The sequence below is a fragment of the Schistocerca cancellata genome, chromosome 6 (assembly GCF_023864275.1).
Source record: "Schistocerca cancellata isolate TAMUIC-IGC-003103 chromosome 6, iqSchCanc2.1, whole genome shotgun sequence".
Lineage (NCBI taxonomy): Eukaryota > Metazoa > Arthropoda > Insecta > Orthoptera > Acrididae > Schistocerca > Schistocerca cancellata.
Window position 1 is genome coordinate 612,169,891 of NC_064631.1, and position 26,046 is coordinate 612,195,936.

Genomic DNA, 26,046 nt, shown 5'->3' on the forward strand with positions numbered 1-26,046 from the left:
TGAACCTTCTGCCAGGCACTTAAGTGTGAATTGCAGAGTAACCATGTAGATGTAGATGTAGAAAAAAACATAAGGAACTGATTTTTGCCTCCTAGAGTATAGACAGGCCTTTTATCCTATCTAGATTGCAGCCATTGTATTGTGACCCTAATAATTATTATGTTTTCAGAAGAGATGTACTGATGAACGGTAGACATAATGCGTCCCATATAGTAATTGTTCTGTTTTTGTACATGTAGATCTTTTCTCCAATCTTTTTTTCTTTTGACTTGAAAAAGATGTTTTACTATTTACTGACCGTGTTTTTAGGTATTAATGCAATCGTTTCTTAAGTGATGCTGAGAAATTCAATTGACAACCTCATTGTTTTATGTGTGATGTTTTGCTATTAATTAAAAGTATTAAATTTATTAGTATGGTTCTTTTGTTATAGAGAATATAAAGAGAATATTAAGGCTGTTGATGAAGGAGTGAAAAAAATGGAAGAACTCTTTGAATCATTTTACAATCATGATGGGAAAACATCATACATCTTTACAGCTGATCATGGGATGACAGACTGGGGTAAGTGTATAAGATTATTTGCCTTATGCTAATAACAATTTAGCTGAAATCAAAATGTTGTTTAAAATGCAGAAGTGATATCATAGTTTACATTATATACATAAGTTTTGTGCAGTGCTAGGATTGACACCAACAGAAGTTAAAAGAGAGTGTAACTGCCAAAACATCCCTATAAAAAGGCAGAAAACCCACAGTCTTTAAGTGTTACATGTATTGTATCATATAATACAGATGCTGATGCAGATGAGAAATCGGAGGTCATAGAGCTGTCCAAGTTGACAGCACTTGATTTCTCTGTACACAGCACTTGCACCAGGTCAGGTTATCATATAGTGTCTGTGGGTAATGCCCATAATTACCCAAATGCACAGCCGGACAGTTATTATCCAGTTTTGTAAGAAGCTTTATGTCATGCATCTTTCAGTATTTTGGAACAGTCCCTGCTGTGTTTCATGGGTTTCCTTTGGACTTGCTCTTTAGATATTCTACATTTGCCTGACAATGGCTTATGCTTTGTTCTGGTTTCCAGTTCATGTGTTACTGCCTTTAATAAATGAAGACATCATTCCCACATCTTCTTGTGATAGTCATAAGCTTGATGGAAGCCACAGTGCCCTGAACTTCCCTGTTTATAAGCTGGCACTGCCCCCCCCCCCCCCCCCCCCCCCCCCACCACCAGTGGTCAATCTGCTCACAACTACGCTACTGCCATTACTGACCACTTCCATGTGGTATTATCTTGCCAAATACTATAACGTGACCCACCTCCTAGTTCATACATTTTTCTTTGTTCCAATGTCATGGCTTGTGTCTCAGTTTCACTGATTCAGCTCCAGACTGTTCGATGTCAGAAAAAATGGACTTATCCACATTGTCTCACTAGAAAACAAGCCTGTATTTCCATAGCAGTAAATCTTCTCATCTTAGAAAATAGCACGTGTTATACTGTTGAATCAGGTTCACTGTCACATTACAAGGCAGCATATTTTCAGAAATCAGTTCTCCTGATTTAAATATTCTCAGTATCCAAATATTTCAGGATTTAACATATAAGGGATTATGGTGTTTTTAAAAAAAGCATATGCCTCTTCTTATCATCAAATCACTGCTTGGGTTGGAATTAATAGGCGCAATATTTCTTCTTTGTCAGTGAATCTCAGTTCCAGTGGGAATATGTATAAAGAGAAATCTTATGATGGTCTGTAGTTATGTATTTCTTCAACTCCTTTGTACAAATAGTTTGTTCAACGAAACCAGTTTCTTTTAAATATAGTCTATCTTTTGTGTTCTACTTTTTCTTTCCTTCTCTCTCTCTCTCTCTCTCTCTCTCTCTCTCTCTCTCTCTCTCTCTCGTGTATTCATTCCACTTCTGTGCGCCCCCGGTAGCTGAATGGTCAGCCTGACAGATTGTCAATCCTCTGGGCCCAGGTTCGATTCCCAGCTGGGTCAGGGAATTTTCTCTGCCTGTGGATTGGGTGTTGTGCTGTCCTCATCATCATCCTCATCGACTGCAGGTCACCGAAGTGGCGTCAAATTGAAAGACTGGCACCCAGCAAATGGCCTGCCCGATGGGGGGCCCTAGCCATATGATTAAATAGATAAATTCCATTTCTGTTTCTTTGTAACAGTGTACTAAACTTCTTTTAGAGCCAAAAACTTGTTGCCAGTGGGGAACAGATACACAGTTGATTCCATAGTTTTGTTATATTGCCAGATGCACTTTGTGACCACATTTTTCAGAATAATGATAGTAAACTTCAGTCTTTGTTGTTAACTAATGACTCTGGGATAACCAAATGTTTGTGTATATTTCAAGGCTCTCATGGCGCCGGGGATCCATCTGAAACAGAAACACCACTCATTGCTTGGGGTGCTGGGATAAATACTCCACAGTTAGTAACAGGAACTGAGAATAAATTGGACACATTACGTAAAGATGTTCACCAGGCTGATATTGCTCCCCTTATGGCTGCCCTTATTGGAATTTCCCTGCCTGTTAACTCTGTGGTGAGTAAATGATGATTATTTTTTTATGGTTGTAGTATAGCCAGAAGATTTTCTACTTGAGTCTTACATGCACACTACTGTAGTGGAGGCTACAGCACCATGAAGAAAGCATGCAGATACTTTAAAAGTACATGGCTTTCCTTTTCTGTGCTACTCTGCATAGATGAAACACCATTTCCAATAACTCGCACTGCTGAGTAGAGACCAGAAGAACAAAACAAGCAGTGTGAAGGTTAATGATAGTGGAGTTTTAACCAAAACAAGTCTACAGCATAGCAAAGTCATCTTAAGTGTATACAGTGATCCAGAGAGCAATCCAAATCACAAACGTAGACCAGGCAAGGTCAAGACTCGAATACTATTCAGTGGCAAATAACTGAAGGCTTCAAAAACTAATAAGAGACTGGATAGCAAGAGGTGGACCATGGTATTTAGTGGTAAACACTTGTCAGAGGTTGGTGCCACCTCACGTGCTTGCTGCACTGCTGCAGCTCACAAGGGCCTAAGCTGTTGTTCCAGTCTGTAGCCCTACTATCTCTGACGTCTTCTCACTGTCGATGTCGATACTCAAAACTGCGTGGGGAATCTAAATCAACACCTAAATTTCCAGGTAGGATATTTAATGTAATTAGAATTGCAGAGCAGTTAGGCATTTGTATATTAGTCATTGCTGTCTTTTAAGTTGATAAAAGTCACCTGTAGTAGATAACGTTCCCTTTGAATTACTGAGATACTTGGAAGAACCAACCAGGATAAAACTGCTCCACCTGGTACACAAGATATACTCTCAGACTTCGAGAAGAATATAGTAATCCCAACTCCAAATAAAGTTTAGGTGCCAACAGGAGTGAATATTACCAAACAGTCATTTCAGTAAGTTATGGTTGAAAAACACTGGCAGAAATAATTTACAGAAAAATGGAAATCAGTAGAAGCTGACAGTGGATACAGTTGGTTTGTGTCCTGGAGAAATGTAGAAACACATGCGTAGATAGATTAGAGGGAAAATATTGCACAATCAGAATGAGGAAGGAAATCGGATGTGCCATTTCAATGGAGCCATCTCGGCATTCAGTTTAAAAAATTTAGGGAAACCACAGAAAACCCAAATCAGCATACCTGGACAGGGATTTGAATTGCTGTGCTCCAGAATAGAAGCCTAGTGTCTTACCGCTGTGACACCTCTTTCAGCTGCAGGAGAACACAAGGCAATACTGACACTATGACTTGTCATAGAAGATAGGTTAAAGAAAGGCAAATCTAATTTTACAGTACAAAATTGTTAAGCGACATTGTGGGTGGGGGCAGGTGGAGAAGAGCTATCACACTCACTTGTTCAGAAATGCAATAGAAATACACTAACCTGATAATAACTTAAATGGGGAAGAAGAAAGCCTCAAGGTAAATGGATCCTGGATTCCCTTGCTGTAGCAAATGACCATTGCAGGTAACAACAGGAGAACTGCACCAGAAATGACCATGGAGAAGCCCTTGGACTTTGGCGCACCAAGTATGTATAGTCTGCAGCTGTGAGCTCGGCTCCAGTCCACCACCAGCAATGGAGAATGAAGCTTTGACAATGCCAGTCATTTGTGCTATCAAAATGTGAAAAAAGGTCATCAGACAAGCATCAGCTGAACCCAAGAGGGAAGCCAACAGGTTATGTTTATAGCGTTCATATGTTCAGAGAAAGCTCTTGACAGTGTTGACATGAATATAAACTTGGAATTTTTCAGATAAAGCAAGGATAAAAAATGGGGAGAAAGAAGGTGTCTGTAACTATTACAGAAACCAGACAGCAATTATATGACTCAAATCTCAGGAAAGGGAGGCCGTAGTTTACAATTGTGTGACACAGTTGTTGCCTATCCTCCCACATTAAACAATATTTACATTGAGCAGTCAGAAAGGAAACAAAAGTGAAATTCTAAAAAGGAATTACAGTTTATGGAGAAGCAATTAAAACCTTTGCCGATGATTTGTAATTCCGTCAGAGATGATGGAGGACTTGGGAGATCAGTTGAATGGAATGCTTAATGCCTTGAAAAGAGGTTATTATATCAGCATCAACAAAAGGAAAATTTTCTCGATAAAATAACAAAATTATGATACAGGATTGCTGGCCAGTACTCCCCCCATGTACCATGGACCTTGCCACTGGTGAGAAGGCTTGTGTGCCTCGGTGATGCAGATAGTCGTACCATAGGTGCAACCACAACAGGGGAGTATCTGTTTAAAGGCCAGACAAACGTGTGGTTCCTGAAGAGGGGCGGTAGACGCAGGGGCAATAGTCTGGATGATTGACTAAAATGGCCTTGTAACACAACCAATACATCATTGCTGTGCTGTTACTGGGAATGGTTAAAGCAAGGGGAAACCACAGCTGTAATTTTTCCCGAGGGCATGCAGCTTTACTGTATGGTGAAATGATGATGGCATCCTCTTGGATAAAATATTCCGGAGGTAAAATAGTCCCCCATTCGGATTTCTGAGCAGGGGACAACTCTGGAGGATGTCGTTATCAGGAAAAGAAAACTGGTGTTCTACGGAACGAAGCATGGTATGTCAGATCCCTTAATCGGGCAGGCAGATTAGAAAATTTAAAAAAGGAAATGGATAGGTTAAAATTAGATATGGGAATTAGTGTAGTTCTGTGGCAGGAGGAACAAGACTTCGGGTCATGTGAATACGGGGTTATAAACACAAAATCAAATAGGGGTAATGCTGGAGTAGGTTTAATAATGAATAGGAAAATAGGAATGTGGGTAAGCTACTACAAACAGCCACAGATGATGAAGAGATTGCAGAAATGTATGATGATATAAAAGAAATTATTCAGATAGTTAAAGGAGACAAAAATTTAATTGTCATGGGGGACTGGAATTTGATAGTAGGAAAAGGAAGAGAAGGAAAAGTAGTAGGTGAATGTGGACTGGGGGTAAGGAATGAAAGAGGAAGCCACTTGGTAGAATTTTGCACAGAGCATAACTTAATCATTGCTAACACTTGGTTTAAGAATCATGAAAGAAGATTATATACATGGAAGAGACCTGGAGACACAAGAAGGTTTCAGATTGATTGGTTAGACAGAAATTTAGGAACCAGGGATAAATTGTAAGGCATTTCCAGGGGCCGATATGGACTCCGACCACAATTTATTGGTTATGAACTGCAGATTGAAACTGAAGTAACTGGAGAAAGGTAGGAATTTAAGGAGATGGGACATGGATAAACTGAAAGAACTAGAGGTTTTAGAGAATTTCAGAGGGAACAAGGAAAAGTAATACAGTAGAAGAAGAAGAAGGGGTAGCTTTGAGAGATGTAATAGTGAAGGCAGCTGAGGATCAAGCAGGTAAAAAGATGAGGGCTAGTAGAAATCCTTGGGTAACACCAGAGATATTGAATTTAATTAATGAAAAGAAAAAATATAAAAATGCAGTAAATGAAGCAGGTAAGAAGGAATACGAATGTCTCAAAAATGAGATCGATAGGAAGTGCAAAACAGCTAAGCGGGAATGGCCAGAGGACAAATGTAAGACTGTAGAAGCATATGTCACTAGGTGTAAGGTAGATGCTGCCTACAGAAAAATTAAAGAGACCTATGGAGAAAAGAGAACCACCTGTATGAATATCTAGAGTTCAGATGGTAAACCAGTCCTAAGCAAAGAAGAGAAAATGGAAGAAAACGTAGATGAAGATGAGATGAGAGATATGACAATGTGTGAAGAATTTGACAGAGCACTGAAAGACCTAAGTAGAAACAAGGCCCCGAGAGTAGACAACATTCTGTTAGAACTACTGATAGCCTTGGGAGAGACAGCCATGACCAAACTCTTCCATCTGGCAGGCAAGATGTATGAGACATGTGAATTACCCTCCGACTTCAAGAAGAATATAATAATTCAATTTCCAAAGAATGCAGGTGGTGACAGGTGTGAAAACTACTGAACTATCAGTTTAATAAGTCATGGTTGCAAAATACTAGCACAAATTCTTTACAGACATATGGTAAAACTGGTAGAAGTCAACCTCAGGGAAAATCAGTTTGGATTCCATAGAAATGTAGGAACACGCCAGCCAATACTGACACTATGACTTACCTTAGAAGCTAGGTTAAGGAATGCAAACCTACATTTATACCATTTGTAGACTTCGAGAAAGGTTTTGACAATGTTGATGAATACTCTCATTCAAATTCTGAAGGTGGCAAGGATAAAATACAGGGGAGCAATAGGCTGTATATAATTTGTAGAGACCAGATGGCAGTTACGAGAATCAAGGAGCATGAAAAGTAAGCAGGATGTGAGACAGGGTTGAAGCATGTACCTGTTGTTATTCAATCAGTTCATTGAACAAGCAGTAAAGGGAACCAAAGAAAAATGTGCAGTAGGGCTTAAAATCCAGGGAGAAGAAATAAAAATCTTGAGTTTACCGATGACATTGTAATTCTGTCAGTGACAGTAAAGGACCTGGAAGAGCAGTTGCACAGAATGGGCACTGTCTTGAAAAGTGGATATAAGATGAACATCAACAACAGCAGAATGAGGATAATGGAATGTAGTCGAATTATTTGTAAAGCAGATGATGCTGAGGGAATTGGATTAGAAAATAAGACACTTAAAGTAGTAGATGAGTTTTGCTATTTGGATAACAAAATAACTGATGATGGCTGAAGTAGAGATGATATAAAATGTAGACTGGTGATGGCAAGGAAAGCATTTCTGAAGAAGAGAAATTTGTTAACATCGAGTATAGATTTAAGTGTCAGGAAGTTTTTTCTGAAAGTATGTGTATGAAGTGTAGCCATGTATGGATGTGGAACATGGACAATAAACAGTTTAGACAAGAAGAGAATAGAAGCCTTTGAAATGTGGTGCTATATAAGAATATTGAAGATTACATGGGTAGATCATGTAACTAATGAGAAGGTACTGAGTAAAATTGGGGAGAAAAGGAATTTGTGGCACAGCTTGACTAGAAGGGATCGGTTGGTAGGACATATTCTGAGGCATCAATGGATCACTGGAGGGAAGCATGGAGGGTATAAATCATAGAGGGAGACCGATAGATGAATACACTAAGCAGATTCAGAAGGATGTAGGCTGCAGTAGTTACTCAGATATGAAGAGGCTTGCACAGGATAGAATAGCATGGAGAGCTGCATCAGACCAGTCTTTGGACTGAAAACCACAACAACAACACTTACCATCAGCAGAAATGCTGTCTGTAGACGCACATAAGGGTACATACGCCACTGTAACATTTGAAACTAATTTTCCTTCCTTAGGGAGGAGAGAGGGGTAGATTGGTGAATGTTAAAAAGGAGAGGCAGGTCAATCATACCCCAGGATGACAGCAGCCCTCTTGTTGTGATGATGAAAGTAGACAAGTGTGCTGCTTCTTTGGGCTATCATATTTTGTATCAGTTCCCATATTCTGCTGAAACAGCACACAGTGACTTCTGCCTCTTTTCTCACATGGAGAAACAGTTGCATGGTAGATATTTACAGAATAACAACATGGTTTTAAAGATGGAAGGTTTCCAGAATGTCAAAAGGCATACTTCTACAATAAAGTTTTCCACCAAGATGTCCATCCTTGAGGAAAATGTGTTGCATTGTAGGATGAATGTGTAGAGAAAGACTAGAACCATCACCAAGTTTCATGGTCATAGCTTGATTTTTTTTTAATTTTTATTTTTTCATGTAATAACGAAAGATTATGACTACCGCTCATAAGTATCAACTGAGGGAGACAGACTTTTGCTGATGCCCATGTAATGTGCAAGAGCACTGCTTGCTGCCAGCCAACTTGTGGACTGGAGCCCTTTGCAGCCCCAGTAGCTGCAAAATGCATCTACAATGTGCTCTGTCCATTACACAAACAGTTAGGAAATATCATGTACTTTAATTGAAAAATGTGATTTTGTGTTATAGCCTGGAAAGAAGCTGAATTATCATTTAAAAAGGAACTGAATTTATAGGAAGTGTATTGACTTCATGAAGCATACTAATCACAACCATTTCAGCATAAGCTTTGATAAAAATACAGACACAAAGCATGAGTGCTTTCGAAACTTACTTGAGAGGTGCTGTCAATAGCTGTGATGCATTTTCATTTTTAACACTCAAGAATAGTGTTACATAATTGCTGTGTTTTTGTGAAGGTGGCAGCAATGTATAGGCTGCTCTTGCCATAATACTGTGTGCCAAATGAACACAAAATACTGTTCTTGCCTCAAGAAACTTGTCACTCTAATAATACAGATTTTGTCACATTATTATTAGCAAAAGCTCAAAACATTCATGTCTTTCATACATACAAGCTTCTTCCATGTATTTTGCCACAATACCTTTTATCTGAGATGGGGGTGTCATCCCTGTAATCCCTTCCATGAATAACACCCCTTGGCCAGTTGCTTTTAATTTTAAAAATGTATCACTATAATTTAAGACAGTTCATCTGAGTACATTGTCACCCATCTTGTTAGCACATTAAAAAAGTGATAAAAACCTACAGGCTATTTCTTTTTTCCTCTTGCTTGACTAAATAGACAGTCCCATTACTGTGCCCAAGGGGTGTCCTTGCAGATCAGTTATGCAGTAACTAAACAGTTCACCTCAAGTATGAATGCACTGATGTGCTAGACCTTCTGAGACTGGAAATCAAAACTGCAGCTGATGCCACACTTACCACAGAAAGCAGAGCTCAAACTGATTCCTCCCCTGCTGTATCAGTCAAGAACTTTGCACAATACATATTTCCAGCAAGAAGCAGCACATGGTGGCAACATTTCCTCTCCATGTGTTAATGCTTTGTTCACACTTTTGTGCCCAAGATGAGTTCAATATAGGTCATAAAAAAAGACAAATGAATTAACAAGAACAGCTTCATTAATGTAGCATAATATTTTTTTTTATAATTCTATTCAGCAGTTAAGCTTTTACACAATAAATTTGTATTAAAATAAAATGGAATGAAGTGGACTATGGACTCGTGGCCAGTGCCATGCTACAAATGTCATTGTTAATTCATACTGTTTTCCTTTTGATAGATTGATTATGCATTATTTGTTCTGTTAAGTTCTTCTATTCATTGCCAAAGGTGAATTATCTCGTTGTGCAGTCCTTCTGGAAGGATCTATGCCTTCGCATCTTACCACACTGTTGTTCTGAATCCATTTCATTACCACTCCTTCTGCAGTCACTGTGCTACGGCTGACTGTGTGATCTGTCCACGTGTCCATCATATCAATAATTTAATCTTTGTCCATGTCATCTGGGTGTGTTGTATTGTGCTTTCCAGCTGAAAAGTTTCAACATTAGAAACATGCAGTAGCCATTTATACTCAAACCATGTTTCATCAGTAAGAATGTCTTTTCTATAGGACTGGCTCCAGTGATTTTGCCACCCAGGCACAATTTTCAAGTTGAGTCCACTCTTATTATTGCCAACAACAATAGAGCACAGAAAGAAGGCAGTATTTACACCTATGATTATAAATTGTGCCTGTGCTTGTTAATAAAGGCTTGAATTCAAATTTGTGCATTGTATATCTTCTTCATGCATGAATTTGGGAACTTTTTCTCAGTTCTTGCTCGCTATTTTTGGTGACCATAATGTGTCAGTTATTTTCCTTTTCATACTTACATTCCAGATTTCAAGAAGAATATAATAATTCCAATCCCAGAGAAAGCAGTTGTTGACAGGTGTGAAAATTACCAAACTATCAGGTTAATAAGTCACAGCTGCAAAATACTGACACAAATTCTGTACAGACAAATGGAAAAATTGGTACGAGCCGACCTTGGGGAAGATCAGTTTGGATTTTGTAGGAATGTAGGAACATGTGAGGCGATACTGACCCTTCGACTTATCCTAAAAGATAGAGCAAGGAAAGGCAAACCTATGTTTCTAGCATTTGTAGACTTAGAGAAAGCTTTTGACAATGTTGACTCAAATACTCTCTTTCCTATTCTGAAGGTGGCAGGGTTCAAATACAGGAAGCGAAAGGCTATTTACAATTTGTACAGAAACCAGATAGCAGTTGTAAGAGTCGAGGGGCATGAAAGGGAAGCAGTGGTTGGGAAGGGAGTGAGACAGGGTTGTAGCCTATTCCCGATGTTATTCCATCTGTATATTGAGCAAGCAATAAAGGAAACAAAAGAAAAGTTCGGAGTAGGTATTAAAATCCATGGAGAAGAAATAAAAACTTTGAGGTTCGCCAATGACATTGTAATTCTGTCAGAGACAGCAAAAGACTTGGAAGAGCAGTTGAACGGAATGGACAGTGTCTTGAAAGGAGGGTATAAGATGAACAACAACAAAAGCAAAACGAGGTTAATGGAATGTAGTCGAATTAAGTCAGGTGATGCTCAGGGGATTAGATTAGGAAATGAGACACTTAGAGTAGTAAAGGAGTTTTGCTATTTGGGGGGCAAAATAACTGATGATGGTCGAAGTAGAGAGGATATAAAATGTAGACTGGCAATGGCAAGGAAATCATTTCTGAAGAAGAAAAATTTGTTAACATCGAGTATAGATTTAAATATCAGGAAGTCATTTCACAAAGTATTTGTATGGAGTGTAGCCATGTATGGAAGTGAAACGTGGACGATAAATAGTTTGGACAAGAAGAGAATAGAAGCTTTCGAAATGTGGTGCTACAGAAGAATGCTGAAGATTAGATGGGTAGATCACATAATTAATGAGGAGGTATTGAATAGAAGTGGGGAGAAGAGGAGCTTGTGGCACAACTTGACTAGAAGAAGGGATCGGTTGGTAGGACATATTCTGAGACATCGAGGGATCATCAATTTAGTATTGGAGGGCAGCGTGGAGGGTAAAAATCGTAGAGGGAGACCAAGAGATGAATACACTAAGCAGATTCAAAAGGAAGGATGTAGATTGCAGTAGGTACTGGGAGATGAAGAAGCTTGCACAGGGTAGAGTAGCATGAAGAGCTGCATCAAACCAGTCTCAGGACTGAAGACCACAACAACAACAACATCTGTCATTAACTAGTGGTTGCAATTTGAATCTGTCATTAGTATCCACAGTTAAAACACTAGGAATGAAACTGTCACCCACTGTTCATAACTTAACCTGCTTCCGGCACAGAAAAGGACAAACGTACACACTTTAATTGTGGAATAAAAAATAAATGACAAAAAGGGATTATAAATTTTTTTCTGGCCAGCTTCTACTCTATAGAGAAATTTTTATACATATTATTTCTATGTTATATGTTTCAGTGTGTGTGTGTGTGTGTGTGTGTGTGTGTGTGTGTGTGTAATTCACATAAACAATCACTGTAAAGCCATACATTCAATGAGAAAATGTATGACTTTCATAAATAAGGTGACACAGTCCACATTATTGTGAGATATCATTAACATGATGTAATCAGTATGAAAATTACTAACTGCATGTGGGTTATCAGTATATATAAGGGCACTGAGTTTTATGATAGCAGAAGCCCTTAACCATATTTATTCTTTCAGGGTTTAATTCCAAAAGAGTACCTGAACTTCAGTAGCTCTGATTTATCTCAAGCAATGTTTGCCAATGCACAGCAAATGTTGGCTCAATACAAGATGAAACGTCAGTCAGTAGAGACAGGAACACTTCCTTTCCTGTACCGTCCATTTGCACCTCTTACAAAGGATAAAGAAAATGAGTTACTGGATGAGATCAACAAAAATATAGTGGAAAAAAATTTTGAAAATGTGGTAAGTACAATTCTTGTTTACAATCAGGACATTTATAAGCAAAAGCAAAAACCATTGAGTTTTAATGCACAGATTTTTTCCTCAAATAGTAATCCTTTTATTTTTTAAGTATGTGTGTTATTAGACTTTGTGTGTATACATTTTTATTCTATGCTTGTAAGAAGTTAAATGTTATTTATCAAACAACTAGGCCTCCATCACACACACACACACACACACACACAAATATGACCGCAGTCTCTAGGAGTCTGAGTCTGGCTTCAGAGTCTGGTTTCAGTAGCCAGAGACTGTGAGTTGCATTTGCACATGCACCATATATATATATATATATATATATATATATATATATATATATATATATATTTTCATCAGATCTTAAGGGACAAATTTTTCAATACTGACAGCTCCAGGGACTTCTTCTTAAATTAATACATGTAGACAATGCTCTGATTTATAAGATGTATCCCAAGTTACCTAACTGTTATGGGTATGGCACACTAATATGTCATACTTCACTAAAATAATTTTGTAACTGATGTTTCAGTGCAACACCAACAAAAAGACTGTCAGAAAGAGAGCTTTCAGCCAACTAGACCCCCACACGTGCACACGCACACGCACACGCACACGCCCACGCGCATATATATATATATATATATATATGTGTGTGTGTGTGTGTGTGTGTGTGTGTGTGTGTGTGTGCGTGCGTGCGCGTGGGCGTGTGCGTGTGCGTGTGCGTGTGCACGTGTGGGGGTCTAGTTGGCTGAAAGCTCTCTTTCTGACAGTCTTTTTGTTGGTGTTGCACTGAAACATCAGTTACAAAATTATTTTAGTGAAGTATGACATATTAGTGTGCCATACCCATAACAGTTAGGTAACTTGGGATACATCTTATAAATCAGAGCATTGTCTACATGTATTAATTTAAGAAGAAGTCCCTGGAGCTGTCAGTATTGAAAAATTTGTCCCTTAAGATCTGATGAAAATATATTGATACATTTCCTTCATGACTGAATAGACTTAATTAATTTTCAGTTCTATAACTCTTGATGAAAACCCAAGATATATGGAAACTTCCCTAAATGTGCTTTCAAACAATGGAAACTCTGGATTGGAATATTAGTAATATTGGGAAAATGATAAATGGCTACTCACCATAAAGATGACACATTGAGTTGCAGACAGGTACAACAAAAACACTGTTACACATTTAGCTTTAGGCCAAAATCTTCTTCAGAAAAGAAAAAACACACACATTCATACAAGCAAGCCCACCTCATGACACATGACCACCATCTCTATCATCTCATACCAGAATGCAGCCATCATGTAGAATGAAAGGAGCAGGCTGGAGTGGGATAGGGAAGGAGGATGGATAGGCAGGGTATGTGTGGAGGGAGAGAAGAGTATTCTCAGGCAGAGCCTGCTGGTATGAGATAGAGGCATGACAAGACTGCAAGGCATAGCATTCGGAGGCTGTGATGTGGGTAGTGGGAGAGGGGTGGAGCAAAAAAAGTAGAAGAGAGGACACAATAAGAGTGAAGGGATGTGAATAGGGAGGTGGTGATAAGACAGTGAGTGGGGAGGGATTGTTGGTTAGAGGGTGTGGGGACATTGGAATGCTATAGGTTGAGGCCAGGATAATTTCAGGAGCAGAGGATGTATTCTAAGGATAACTCCCATCTTTGCAATTCAGAAAAGCCGGTGTTGGAGGAGAGGGTCCAGATAGCCTGGGTTGTGAGTAGTGGGTTGGGAGTCTGAAGAACATTGGGAAGGGTAGTGTTCAGTAGTGGCAAGACCATAGACATGAGGGATGTTGGTGTATAGGGAAGTGGCATAAACAGCGATGGGTAGTGATCTACTGGGTAAAGGGGCGGGGATGTTGAAGAGTTGATGAAGGAAGTTGTTGGTATCCTCAGTCTGGGAGGCTAGATTTCGGACAATTGCTTGGAGATGGTGGTCAGCGAAGCCCAAATATTTTGAAGTGGGAGCACAATAAACAGCTACAATGGGGCATCCAGGATTGTTGGGGATGTGGATTTTGGGGAGCATGTAGAAGGTGGGTGTGGGGTGTCAAAGGGGTAAGGAGGAAAATGGATTCAGGAAGAGGTTCTGGAAAGGACCTAAGGTAAGGCTTTAAGTAGGGATTGGAGGTTATGTTGGGCTTCTGGGTCGGGATCACTCTGGCAGAGTTTATAGAAGGTACAGTCAGATAATTGGCAGAGGCCTTCTGCCAGGTAGTCACTACAGTTTGTAACAACACTTGTGGAACCTTTGTCTGCAGGTAAGATGATAAGGTTGGGATTTGTTTTGAGGTTGTGTATAGCTTCCTTTCTTCTGCTGAAGGGTTAGTGTTCTTAGGAAGAGATCTGGTGAACAGTGGTGAGGCCAAGTTGGAGATGAGGAGTTCCTGGAAGGTGATTGGGGGATGGGTAAGCAGGTGGGGGAGGAGCATGGTTGGATGATGGTATGAACTGGGAGAGGCAGGGTTCTGTGTTGTGATTAGGTTGACTTTAGTTGGAGGGCTTGGTGGCAAAGAAGGGTTTCCATTGCAGGGATCGGGACAAGGAGACTGGGTCCATGACAACTCCAGCATGGTTAAATTTTGGTGCAGGGATGAATGTGTGGCCTTTGGATAGCAGTGAAACTTCTGTGTGGATGGAATTTTGATAACTAGGCTAAAACACTGTTTTGGGATTGTTTCTGCTCCAGATTTAGTGGAGTGTTAGTAGGAAGTTTTGGGGGATGTGGCAAGTTGAAAGGTCAGCTAGGCACGGTCTGGGTGCCATGAGGGATTGATGAGGAGAAACACTATGGGTAGAATGGGGGTTGTATAGGGGTGCCTCAAGGTGGCAGTAGGATGTCGGCAGGTTGAATAACTTAGGAAATGTGGTCTGGAATAGGTGCTAGAGAGGTAGGGATTCAATTTCAGATGTATGATGCATGTAGGTGGAATTGCACAGTAGCAGTATCTTGCAGAAGGAGCAGGTGTGGTTCTAGGATGCCTATGCCATTGAGATGTGTTTTTGCAGTACCAGATTTGTGAGGGGCAGGGGTTGGCTGGATCCAAAAAAGTAAAAGTCAATGTGAAAGGAGGAGGGGGATCCAGAGAAAGGAATTTTTATGGTTAGGCCATTTGGGATGGGGAACATTACATTTAGGCAGCATTTAAGGAAGAGAATAAGGGACTGAGTTTTAGCAAGAAAAAGGGATACTTTTCTAAACTGGTGCAAAAAGATGGAACAGGGGTCATTTGTAGAGTTGGGAAAATAAGAATGACACCGAAATGGACAAATGAAGGTGTTAGGTGATGAAGAGGGGAGCTGGATAGCAGAAAAGAGGTGTAAAAATACATGAAGCTGGCTAAAATCAAAAATTGCACAAACATTTTAAAATATGCACAAGTACATAAAAATATGCAGAAACACCTAAAACAATGTAAAAATTTGCAGAAAAAAACACAGATACTATGTTAGAAATATGTGAAAATGGGAGGTGAAAAGGAACTGATGAGGTATGGGAGTATGAGCGCATTGGGATAAGAGAAGATGGGGGAAGGGGGATTGGTGAGATTTACAGGTTCATGTGGCACCGGTAAGTGTGGAAAATAAAATATGAAAATATGTTAGAATGAGGGAGGAAATATGGACAACGGGAATAATTATAATTGTTAGTGGGAAGAATTTGAGGCATGAAATACTGTACCAACTTAATGTATGGTCATGTGTTGTGCACAGATGAGATTGTTGATACAGTTTGGCTCAGAAATGAGTGTGTATGGTTTGGAAGGCTTAAAAACCACAGGAAAGAAGACACAGAGAATGGACACCGAGAAAAGCAATGTTGCAGAGAATAGTAACAAAGGAAAACATCACAAGGTTGTGGAGTAGAACAAAGCCATTAGGCAAATAAACTCCATGGTGGAATATCAAAAATATTAGGAAGAGGATAAATTGCTACTCACCATAAAGATGACACACTGAGCTACAGACAGACACAATGGAACGACTGTTACACACTTAGCTATTGGCCAAAGACTTCTTCACACACACACACACACACACACACACACACACACACACACATGACTGACAAGTCAGACTGGAATGCTACTGTCACATAGAATGAAGTAAGCACTCTGCTACAGAAGCTGGCCTGCATGAAGCTAAATATGAACCCAACACCAAAAGTGACAAGAAAAAGAACAGCTGTGCTTCACAAGTCTGCTCTAGCAAAAGAGGGTATGAAATACCTGTATCCAAAGACTCCAGCACCACCATGCTTTTGTGGACTGCCTAGAATTCACAAATAAGATATACCATAGTGGGCATTAGCCAACTCCGTTATGCTCTCATTTATGGAATGACATCTGGCCTCACTCCTGAAACCCACTGAAGGACACTGCAGTCACCATGTAAAGAACATTGTGGATTTTGTGACCATGCTGAAAGGGATGTTGCTGCAGAAGGATGTCCTGCATGTGAGTGTAGACATAACTTCCTGTTGTAAATAGGTATCAGTACAACACAACAAGTAGACTGAGCACAACATTCAGCAGGAAGCAATTACGTACACAAAGAGCTGTAGCAATACGTATGGAGAACTGAGGCGTAGTGTAGCTTGGCTTACCTTAAATAGATGGGATCTGTGGTGGGCTCTGACAGTGATTCCCTCTCTCTCTCTCTCTCTCTCTCTCTCTCTCTCTCTCTCTCTCTTGAATTCCTGAAACATTCATGCTGTCCTCCTCATACACTGGGCTGTGGATAAGGTGACGTGCTGCATCGGGAGTGTATGGTCTGAAGTGCTTTGAGTGCACACACATTCTGAGCTCACCTTCCTGTCTCAAACCATAAGGCAACACCATTGTTATCGGGACTGTTTCCATATTAACCCTGGGCATTGGCTCTGGTGACAGTAGTCACGGTGCTGACGATATTGGTATCAGTGGTTGCTCAGGAGTGGGTGACAGAATCCCTGATGATGGTGTCGGAAGCAGTAGAGGAACTGCTGGTTTGGCCACCAAGGATGGAGGCTCTCGCCCACGTGGGAGTGGAAACATGGCAGCAGCAAGTGATGTGATGCCCATTGTGAACAGGCTCAGAGATGGTGTGACATCAGGAAGTGCTCAGCCATCCACACAAAGGTAGAGTCCATCCCCCATCTGGATATTGCAGAGATGCCATCCCCCAGGAATCTGGCAATGACAGCTGGAATCCATTTGGGTCGATATCTGAAACCACATGTCCGGACAGCCACAGCCAGCTGGAAGAGGCATAGTGGCTGCATAGGTTGATGTCCAGGTGGAGAGCACAGGAGGGTTAGTGGTGTCGTCTACTTGTGCTGTGGAGCAGTTCTGCCAGGCTCTTCTCTCTGAACAGCATGAAACAGCACGAGGAGAGAAATCAGTCTAGAGCAACTTCTGACAAAGAGTTGGTAACATTCTTTTTCATTTGGTTTTTGAGCATTCGCAATAGGCGTTATGCGTCATCATTAAATTGTGGCTGGAATGGCATGGTGAGAATGTGACAGATACCATGGTAATTGCAAAATGCTGCCGGCCAGAGTGACTGAGTGGTTCTGGGCGCTACAGTCTTGAACCGTGCGACTGCTACGGTCACAGGTTCGAATCCACCCTCGGGCATGGATGTGTGTGATGTCCTTAGGTTAGTTAGGTTTAAGTAATTCTAAGTTCTCGGGGACTGATGACCTCAGCAGTTAAGTCTCATAGTGCTCAGAGCCATTTTGCAAAATGCTGTAAAGTCTTGCAATGAAAATTGTGGACCATTATGAGACACTACCATCATTAGCAAGCCACTGAGTGAAAAATTTTTAGACAAGGCTGCAACGTTGGCAGTTATGGATGTGGAAACACAATGAATGACATACAGAAAACAAGAATATGTGTCAACTACCAACAGCCAATAAGCATTGAGGGAGCGGCCAGTGAAATCCACATGTATATGGTCCCATGTGTGTGACGTGGTCAGTCAAGGAGACGATGACATCTGAGGAGTTGCGTGGTGTGACACACACTGTGAACAGGAGCCAAGCAGGTGGGTAACATCACCGTCTAAGCCAGACCAAAACACGTGTCGACAGCCAAGGCTTTTGTTCAGTCTACACCCCAATGATCTGCATGCAGTAAACAGAGAACCTGCAAATGAAGCAGTGAGGGGATCACTACCCTAGGGGCCGCATGATCTGGGTCTAATAGCAGAACACCATCCACAATGGAGAATTGAAAGATGTAATAATTATGGAGGGGGTCAGACACACAAGAAGTCGGTGAATCCAGGCAACCATGTTGTATGAATGGTATGACCTGCCGCAGAAAGGGATCCGAAGCTACATCCTTCACAATCCTAGTGCTAGTTATAGGAAAACCATCAACCGTCCACTGTGCTGTGACATCAGTGTGGAAAGAAAGCAATTACTCCTCATCAAATCCTGGGTCCGGGCCAGCTGGCGGGCGGAACAAAGCATCAGCATTTGCGTATTGATTCATAGGGCAGAAATGAATATCATAGTGGTAATGCAAAAGGAAAGAGCCCAGTATTGAATTTGATGTGCTGCTCTATCTGATAATGACACAGAAAGATCGAATTACCAAATATGCAGCAACCAGTCACAAAATCATGTTTTATTTATTCACTTTTGCAAATCGATATTGGTTGAAAGCACCGATGATGGCTCTTAATCAGTTGAAATCGATTTGCAAAACTGAATAAATAAAACATGATTTTGCGACTGGTTGCTGCATATTTGGTAATTTTATGGTTTGCGGTCGCTGCGTGACTTGGGAACCACATGGAGCTCACCATTCACAGAAAGATGGAACAAAGAAACCAATGGTTCGTGATCAATGACCAGATGGAATTTGGTACCATAGAGAAAAGTGTGGAATTCCTTCACAGCATATACAGTGGTCAAAGCTTCCTTTTCTATCTGAGAGTACCTAGTTGGAGCACCACTCAGCAGTTTTGAGGCAAAAGCAATAAGCCACTTGGAGCCATCAGGATATCTTTGGACCAGTACCTCCCCCAAACCATACTGTGAAGTTGTGGCAGGTCGGGTTGCACTCTCACTATCCTTTAACCCTGCGGCAGGCGCGCTTAAGATTGTTGTGTCAGCGGCCGCGTGCGGCACTCAGTGCCGCCTACATTTAAATACACTCCTGGAAATTGAAATAAGAACACCGTGAATTCATTGTCCCAGGAAGGGGAAACTTTATTGACACATTCCTGGGGTCAGATACATCACATGATCACACTGACAGAACCACACGCACATAGACACAGGCAACAGAGCATGCACAATGTCGGCACTAGTATAGTGCATATCCACCTTTCGCAGCAATGCAGGCTGCTATTCTCCCATGGAGACAATCGTAGAGATGCTGGATGTAATCCTGTGGAACGGCTTGCCATGCCATTTCCACCTGGCGCCTCAGTTGGACCAGCGTTCGTGCTGGACGTGCAGACCGCGTGAGACGACGCTTCATCCAGTCCCAAACATGCTCAATGGGGGACAGATCCGGAGATCTTGCTGGCCAGGGTAGTTGACTTACACCTTCTAGAGCACGTTGGGTGGCATGGGATACATGCGGACGTGCATTGTCCTGTTGGAACAGCAAGTTCCCTTGCCGGTCTAGGAATGGTAGAACGATGGGTTCGATGACGGTTTGGATGTACCGTGCACTACTCAGTGTCCCCTCGACGATCACCAGTGGTGTACGGCCAGTATAGGAGATCGCTCCCCACACCATGATGCCGGGTGTTGGCCCTGTGTGCCTCGGTCGTATGCAGTCCTGATTGTGGCGCTCACCTGCACGGCGCCAAACACGCATACGACCATCATTGGCACCAAGGCAGAAGCGACTCTCATCGCTGAAGACGACACGTCTCCATTCGTCCCTCCATTCACGCCTGTCGCGACACCACTGGAGCCGGGCTGCACGATGTTGGGGCGTGAGCGGAAGACGGCCTAATGGTGTGCGGGACCGTAGCCCAGCTTCATGGAGACGGTTGCGAATAGTCCTCGCCGATACCCCAGGAGCAACAGTGTCCCTAATTTGCTGGGAAGTGGCGGTGCGGTCCCCTACGGCACTGCGTAGGATCCTACGGTCTTGGCGTGCATCCGTGCGTCGCTGCGGTCCGGTCCCAGGTCGACGGGCACGTGCACCTTCCGCCGACCACTGGCGACAACATCGATGTACTGTGGAGACCTCACGCCCCACGTGTTGAGCAATTCGGCGGTACGTCCACCCGGCCTCCCGCATGCCCACTATACGCCCTCGCTCAAAGTCCGTCAACTGCACATACGGTTCACGTCCACGCTGTCGCGGCATGCTACCAGTGTTAAAGACTGCGATAGAGCTCCGTATGCCACGACAAACTGGCTGACACTGACGGCGGCGGTGCACAAATGCTGCGCAGCTAGCGCCATTCGACGGCCAATACCGCGGTTCCTGGTGTGTCCGCTGTGCCGTGCGTGTGATCATTGCTTGTACAGCCCTCTCGCAGTGTCCGAAGCAAGTATGGTGGGTCTGACACACCGGTGTCAATGTGTTCTTTTTTCCATTTCCAGGAGTGTACATAAAGAAGCAGTTTTTTTAATATTTTGGTGGAATTAATTATTTATTGTCTATAACATCATTCTTATTAACAACTTTTAATATGATCTGTATACATATATCCAAGGTGCATGGGAAAATTAAAATTGTTACAGAATATCTGACATACAGTTCCAGGATATTTCCTAAGCGCTACTTTAATAACAAATTCTAATTAAATTATAACCACAGATATGATTTGATAGTTTACCATTGTTAAAGCAAGTTTTACAAAAACGTGTAATATGTATAAAAACTTTGTAGTAATAATAAAGAACAAGGCAGTCAGTAAATACATATCAAGAATCACACACTTTCTTCCTCCGGAGAAGTTCTGCAATCATTAAAATGGTTCAAATGGGTCTGAGCACTATGCGACTTAACTTCTGAGGTCATCAGTCGCCTAGACCTTAGAACTAATTAAACCTAACTAACCTAAGGACATCACACACATCCATGCCCGAGGCTGGATTCGAACCTGTGACCATAGCGGTCACGCGGTTCCAGACTGAAGCGCCTAGAACCGCACGGCCACACCGCCCAGCCAATCATTACATGTGACAACATTGTGGCAATGTTGCTTGCAAACGAATCTTTTGCAGCTATTCCAAGTGACAGTAGTTTTTTTATTTTTTTTTTTTTTACCACCACAAAGATGGCACCTCCCACACCTTCTTACAGTCTCATCGTGATTAGTGGGAATTGACTGATGAGGTGACAGATACCCTTGAATATCTCATGGTAGAGTAGAGAGGTGAGCCCTTTCTTTCAAATGGCAGTCCATCAGAGCCAAGGCCAGGTTTGTGTTTGCAATGACATAATCAATTATCTCAGGTTCAAACAATTTGAGAAATTTTTCAATTTCAGTTTTAGCTTCTCTACCAATGTGTTTAAGGCCAGGTAGGACTTTGATTATATTCTTACATTTTGGTTTCCCTGGTAGTGCTAACGGATTATTTATCCACAAAGTTTCTTGGTCCTTACCAATATAAAAATGGCTGTCATCATGTGGCATTCCTTTCACTTCATTCCCGTCAATGCATGACTGCTCAGATTCGCTGGAATGATCTACAGTTTCAATTATTTCTGCTTCCTCATCGCTGTCAGAGAAATCTGCGTAGTTTTCTTCGACAGATGATTGCAGAAGAAGATGCTCAATTTCTTCTGGTGTTAGTCCTTTCCTTTGTGCGGACCTGGGAGACAGTAAAATAATTCTAATACCAAAGCAATATTAATAACTAAATCATCATTCACCCACAGAGCTATAAAACAAAGCTTCTAATAATCAAAACATTCGACAGTGGTATGGCTACATGTGCGTACTTACATTACCGGGCGCGTGCAGTACGCAGTGCCGTCTCGGTGCAGTCGTCCACTTCACAGGTTCTCGGTGCAGTTGTCCACTTCACAGGTGAGTAACAGCTGTTATGGTGGTATAATGACAGCGCAGCAATGCAGTTTGGCACGTGACTAAACAATCGAAGCATGTCTAGCACCACTGTTGTGTGCTCGGCGAGCTGACGTAATTATTGAAAGAAAACAAAATTGGCGCCACTGTATGCCGCCACGCACCCGCCTCAGGGTTAAACACTCAGTCCACCAACCTGTATAGGCTACAGGTTGCCTGCCCCTTCACTCTGTGATTATAGATACTGGTTAGCCAACATAAGTAGTGTTGATGGAAATTCAATTAAATACCTACCACACAAAGGCCACGTAACTCCAGTCCATGGGTAGTACCTGAAAGTTAATTAAATTAATGAGCGTTCAGGATTCTTCCATAACTCATTTGAAAACACGTCTAAAATTTCCCTTAAGTTGGTTTATTGTCTTTAAAACAGAGAAAATAGCTTTCAAGCTGTGTGTGTAATATCTCAACATCAATTATGCAATGTTACTGACTGTCTCTGTTACAAGTTCACACCTGAAAGCAGCCAGAAGCTGTTTAATGCAATCCAATATTTTGAATGTCCTGAACAGTTACTGACCCACGACTACTTGCGAGTTAACAGATTCAGTTTTTCAGTAAGCTCCTTCTAAGGAAGTGCTTGCCACAATGTTTTGTTATCTGGGAGGAGGGAAAAAAAAAATAAAGTGTCACATTCTCAATCTGCATATGTCCTCCATTTGCTCTCTCGGTCTCTCCAAAACACCTTTACAACAAAAAACATGATGAAATAATAATTTTCCAAAGTTCTCTTAATTACCTCAGAAATCAGTGGTAATGAAACTAAAGAAAATTCCAGAAAATTACATTATGTGAACATATCCTCTTGGTTGGAGTTTCAATTGATACTATAGATGAATACATTACAGTCACTAACTCAGTTTCACAATGATAGCACAGCTATGATGTGTTTTAGGTAAAAAACTATATCTCCAAAAGTATTAAAGTTATTGATTTGAAATTTTAACAGTACGACTTGTTAGCCATAGAATTTGGTATGTTAAGTATGAAAAAGAATGATTAATATTTAATAGTACTTCTTCAGATCCATATGGGGTACATATAATGTATTGCACACAGCGTTAGTCAAGCAAATGCTCACTCAGCACAGTAGCCAGCATCAGCTTTGCCAGTGTGAGAACCAAACTCTGCTCTCCTCCCAGCTCCACAGCAAGCTATGCTTTCACTTCAAGACAACAACTCATAATAATTTACTATGTTGCAAAATGTCTGTCGCAAGGACCAAGTCGAGGTCTGGTTGGTACGTCCCTAAGAAGGGTGCAGACTGAAATGTGGTCTTAAGGGTGGAGAATGCTGTTTCACAAGGCAGTGACTACGAAACTGACTCCCTTTGCATAGCATCACTAGTAACAGGTGCACAGTTGTCTCTGCCCCAGAGAAAAATTTATGGTAGTAGGTGACTTGGCCTAGTAAAACCTTATATTCTTTGACTGACTTAGTGTGTGGAAGTGACACAAGAGCTGAGACATGTTGATACAGTGGTTTGAGACCCTCACAAAAAACTTCAAACCGAAGATAAATGATAGAAGGTTGAAAAAATTGCCGTTTTTCTAAATTAGACTTCAACTCAGCTGCTTGGAGCACAGAAAAAAAGAGTACAGAGATTGGGTAGATGTTCTTCAGTGGAGGCACCGGAAATTACAGAGTCATCCTGGTAGTTTGCACAACCCAGCACAAGCACTGTAAATTGTTCCAAAAAATAGTGAAAAACAGTGAGAGTGCTGGTGATGCCAAAAGGCAACTGCAAGTATTGGTGCAGTCCAAAGAGGGTATTTGCAAATAATATACGTAGTGACTCTGTATCTAGAGGGAGCTGTAAATCGGCATCCAACAGTTCAATTTGTGAGGAATATTGATCATCTGATAACTTTTCAAAGAGTTCTCCCGAGCACAGTATTGTATCCACTATAGATTATGCAATCATGGAAACTTTAAAATCGCAGTATAGGGTAACCGGCATGACGGTTTCCTTACTTTAACTAAGGGAGTAGGCCATTCACGTGATACAATAGGCCGAACAGTGCCGGATTCCATGAGGTGCTCTAATTCATCATTGACTTGTTCCCTGAGTGCCACTGGAACCAGAAGGGCCTGGAAAAAATGAGGCAAGCAGAAGGTTTCATGATAATGTGCGCTTGAAAATTGTTGGCACACCCCAATCAAGGAGAGAACAGAGATGAAAACTCAGAACATAATGCAAATAACTGTGTGTACGGCACTTGTTCAGACACTAAATTCACTTCTCTTAAAGGTTTAGAAGGCTCTTCATATGTGCATTATCTACAACAAGAAGTGTAAGTGACCAAACTACTGACTGACAGGTCACTGGGGCAGAGTGTTTGGTAACAGTAGGAATGTTTGTTGTTATTTACTAACTTTTGTGACACAGGGAGAAGCAGAGGGGAGCCCAAATCTATATAACTTTGTTAGTTTAACAAGGTTAATGCAGCTCCTGTATCCATTTGCATGTGTAGTACTTTTCAAAAAAGCATAACATCAATGAAAAGCTTGTTTGGCGCAACAGAAATAGCCGATACAATGTTTATGACCATATCCACATGAGGATCATTTGGAGATAGATGGATTTGCACACTGGAAGGCATGCTCTCACACCTCATGATCTGGAACTAAACGAATTATAGCATATCTCACGATCTGATCAACATATGGCTCTTAATGAACAGAGGACACAAAATGACGATGATGACGTAACTCATGGGGTTCAGCTGCCCATACTTGACGTGATTGAAGTGGTTGCTTCCTACAGCGGTAAAACTCAGCCTGGGATTGCAATAGCACGGGTGCACTTAAGGTAGTATTTTGAAAGAAGTTCACACATTTGGTCAAACATTAAAGAAGACAGAACCTGCAAAGGGGTGGATTGACATAGGACGTGATACATTCCTGGCAATATCCATCAAAGGAACAAGGCACAACATAAAATAGCATAAGTAATCCTAAAACCTTGAAAGTGTTGTCGCAGACATTTCTCATATGCGTCCTATTCCTTAGTGGCCTCATCATGTAGAAATGGGAGGCAGATGAGCCATGGGGGCCATGGTGGGCAAAACAGCATGCGACACAGGCTGAGGAACACGCTTACTAGACAAAACAGAAGAAAATGATTTAAGTACCTGAGTTTGATTATCCAGCACCTGTGATTGGTGATGCTACGCTGTGGGGAATGATTCTTGCTCTTCAACTGACTGACTTGAAATGTCCTCTTTAGCACCATCAACCATCATGAGAATAAATGGAGGACCAACCAGAGCAGAAATTTGCGTAGAGAACAGGACCACACTCGTTGCTAGTTGTGTTGTGATTAGGTATAAGAGCAACACAACCAATGGACTGAACACAATTTCATTCCATGGAAGCATTAACAACTTGAACCCAGTATTTAAGTAACATTCAGCGGGAACTAATTACGTACGCTGTAGCAGTCCGTGGAGACTGAGGCCGAGCATAGCTCATAGCTCGGCTAGACTTAAATAGACTGGGGCCCATGGTGGGCTCTGACAGTCTGTGGATGACATAGCACTGTTGCAAGTGCAGCCCTTTTGAAAGTACACCCACACGTCGCTGCAGTACCAGCTCAGCGTACCTTGGTACTCTTAGCAAATCTTTTTGAGCCCCAAACAGTGAAACTGTTAGAACATTTACTC

General features: G+C 41.4%; 1 protein-coding gene across 2 annotated transcripts in view; it reads left to right on the forward strand.

The window, feature by feature from the left end:
• Positions 1-26,046, forward strand: part of LOC126191154 (GPI ethanolamine phosphate transferase 1) — a 276,012-nt gene that overhangs the window by 126,337 nt on the left and 123,629 nt on the right. For both annotated transcript variants that reach the window (XM_049931924.1, XM_049931925.1), the window contains exons 5-7: positions 434-564; positions 2,381-2,571; positions 12,075-12,302. In XM_049931924.1, the coding sequence (XP_049787881.1) occupies positions 434-564; positions 2,381-2,571; positions 12,075-12,302 (550 nt within the window). The remainder of the gene's footprint in view (positions 1-433; positions 565-2,380; positions 2,572-12,074; positions 12,303-26,046) is intronic.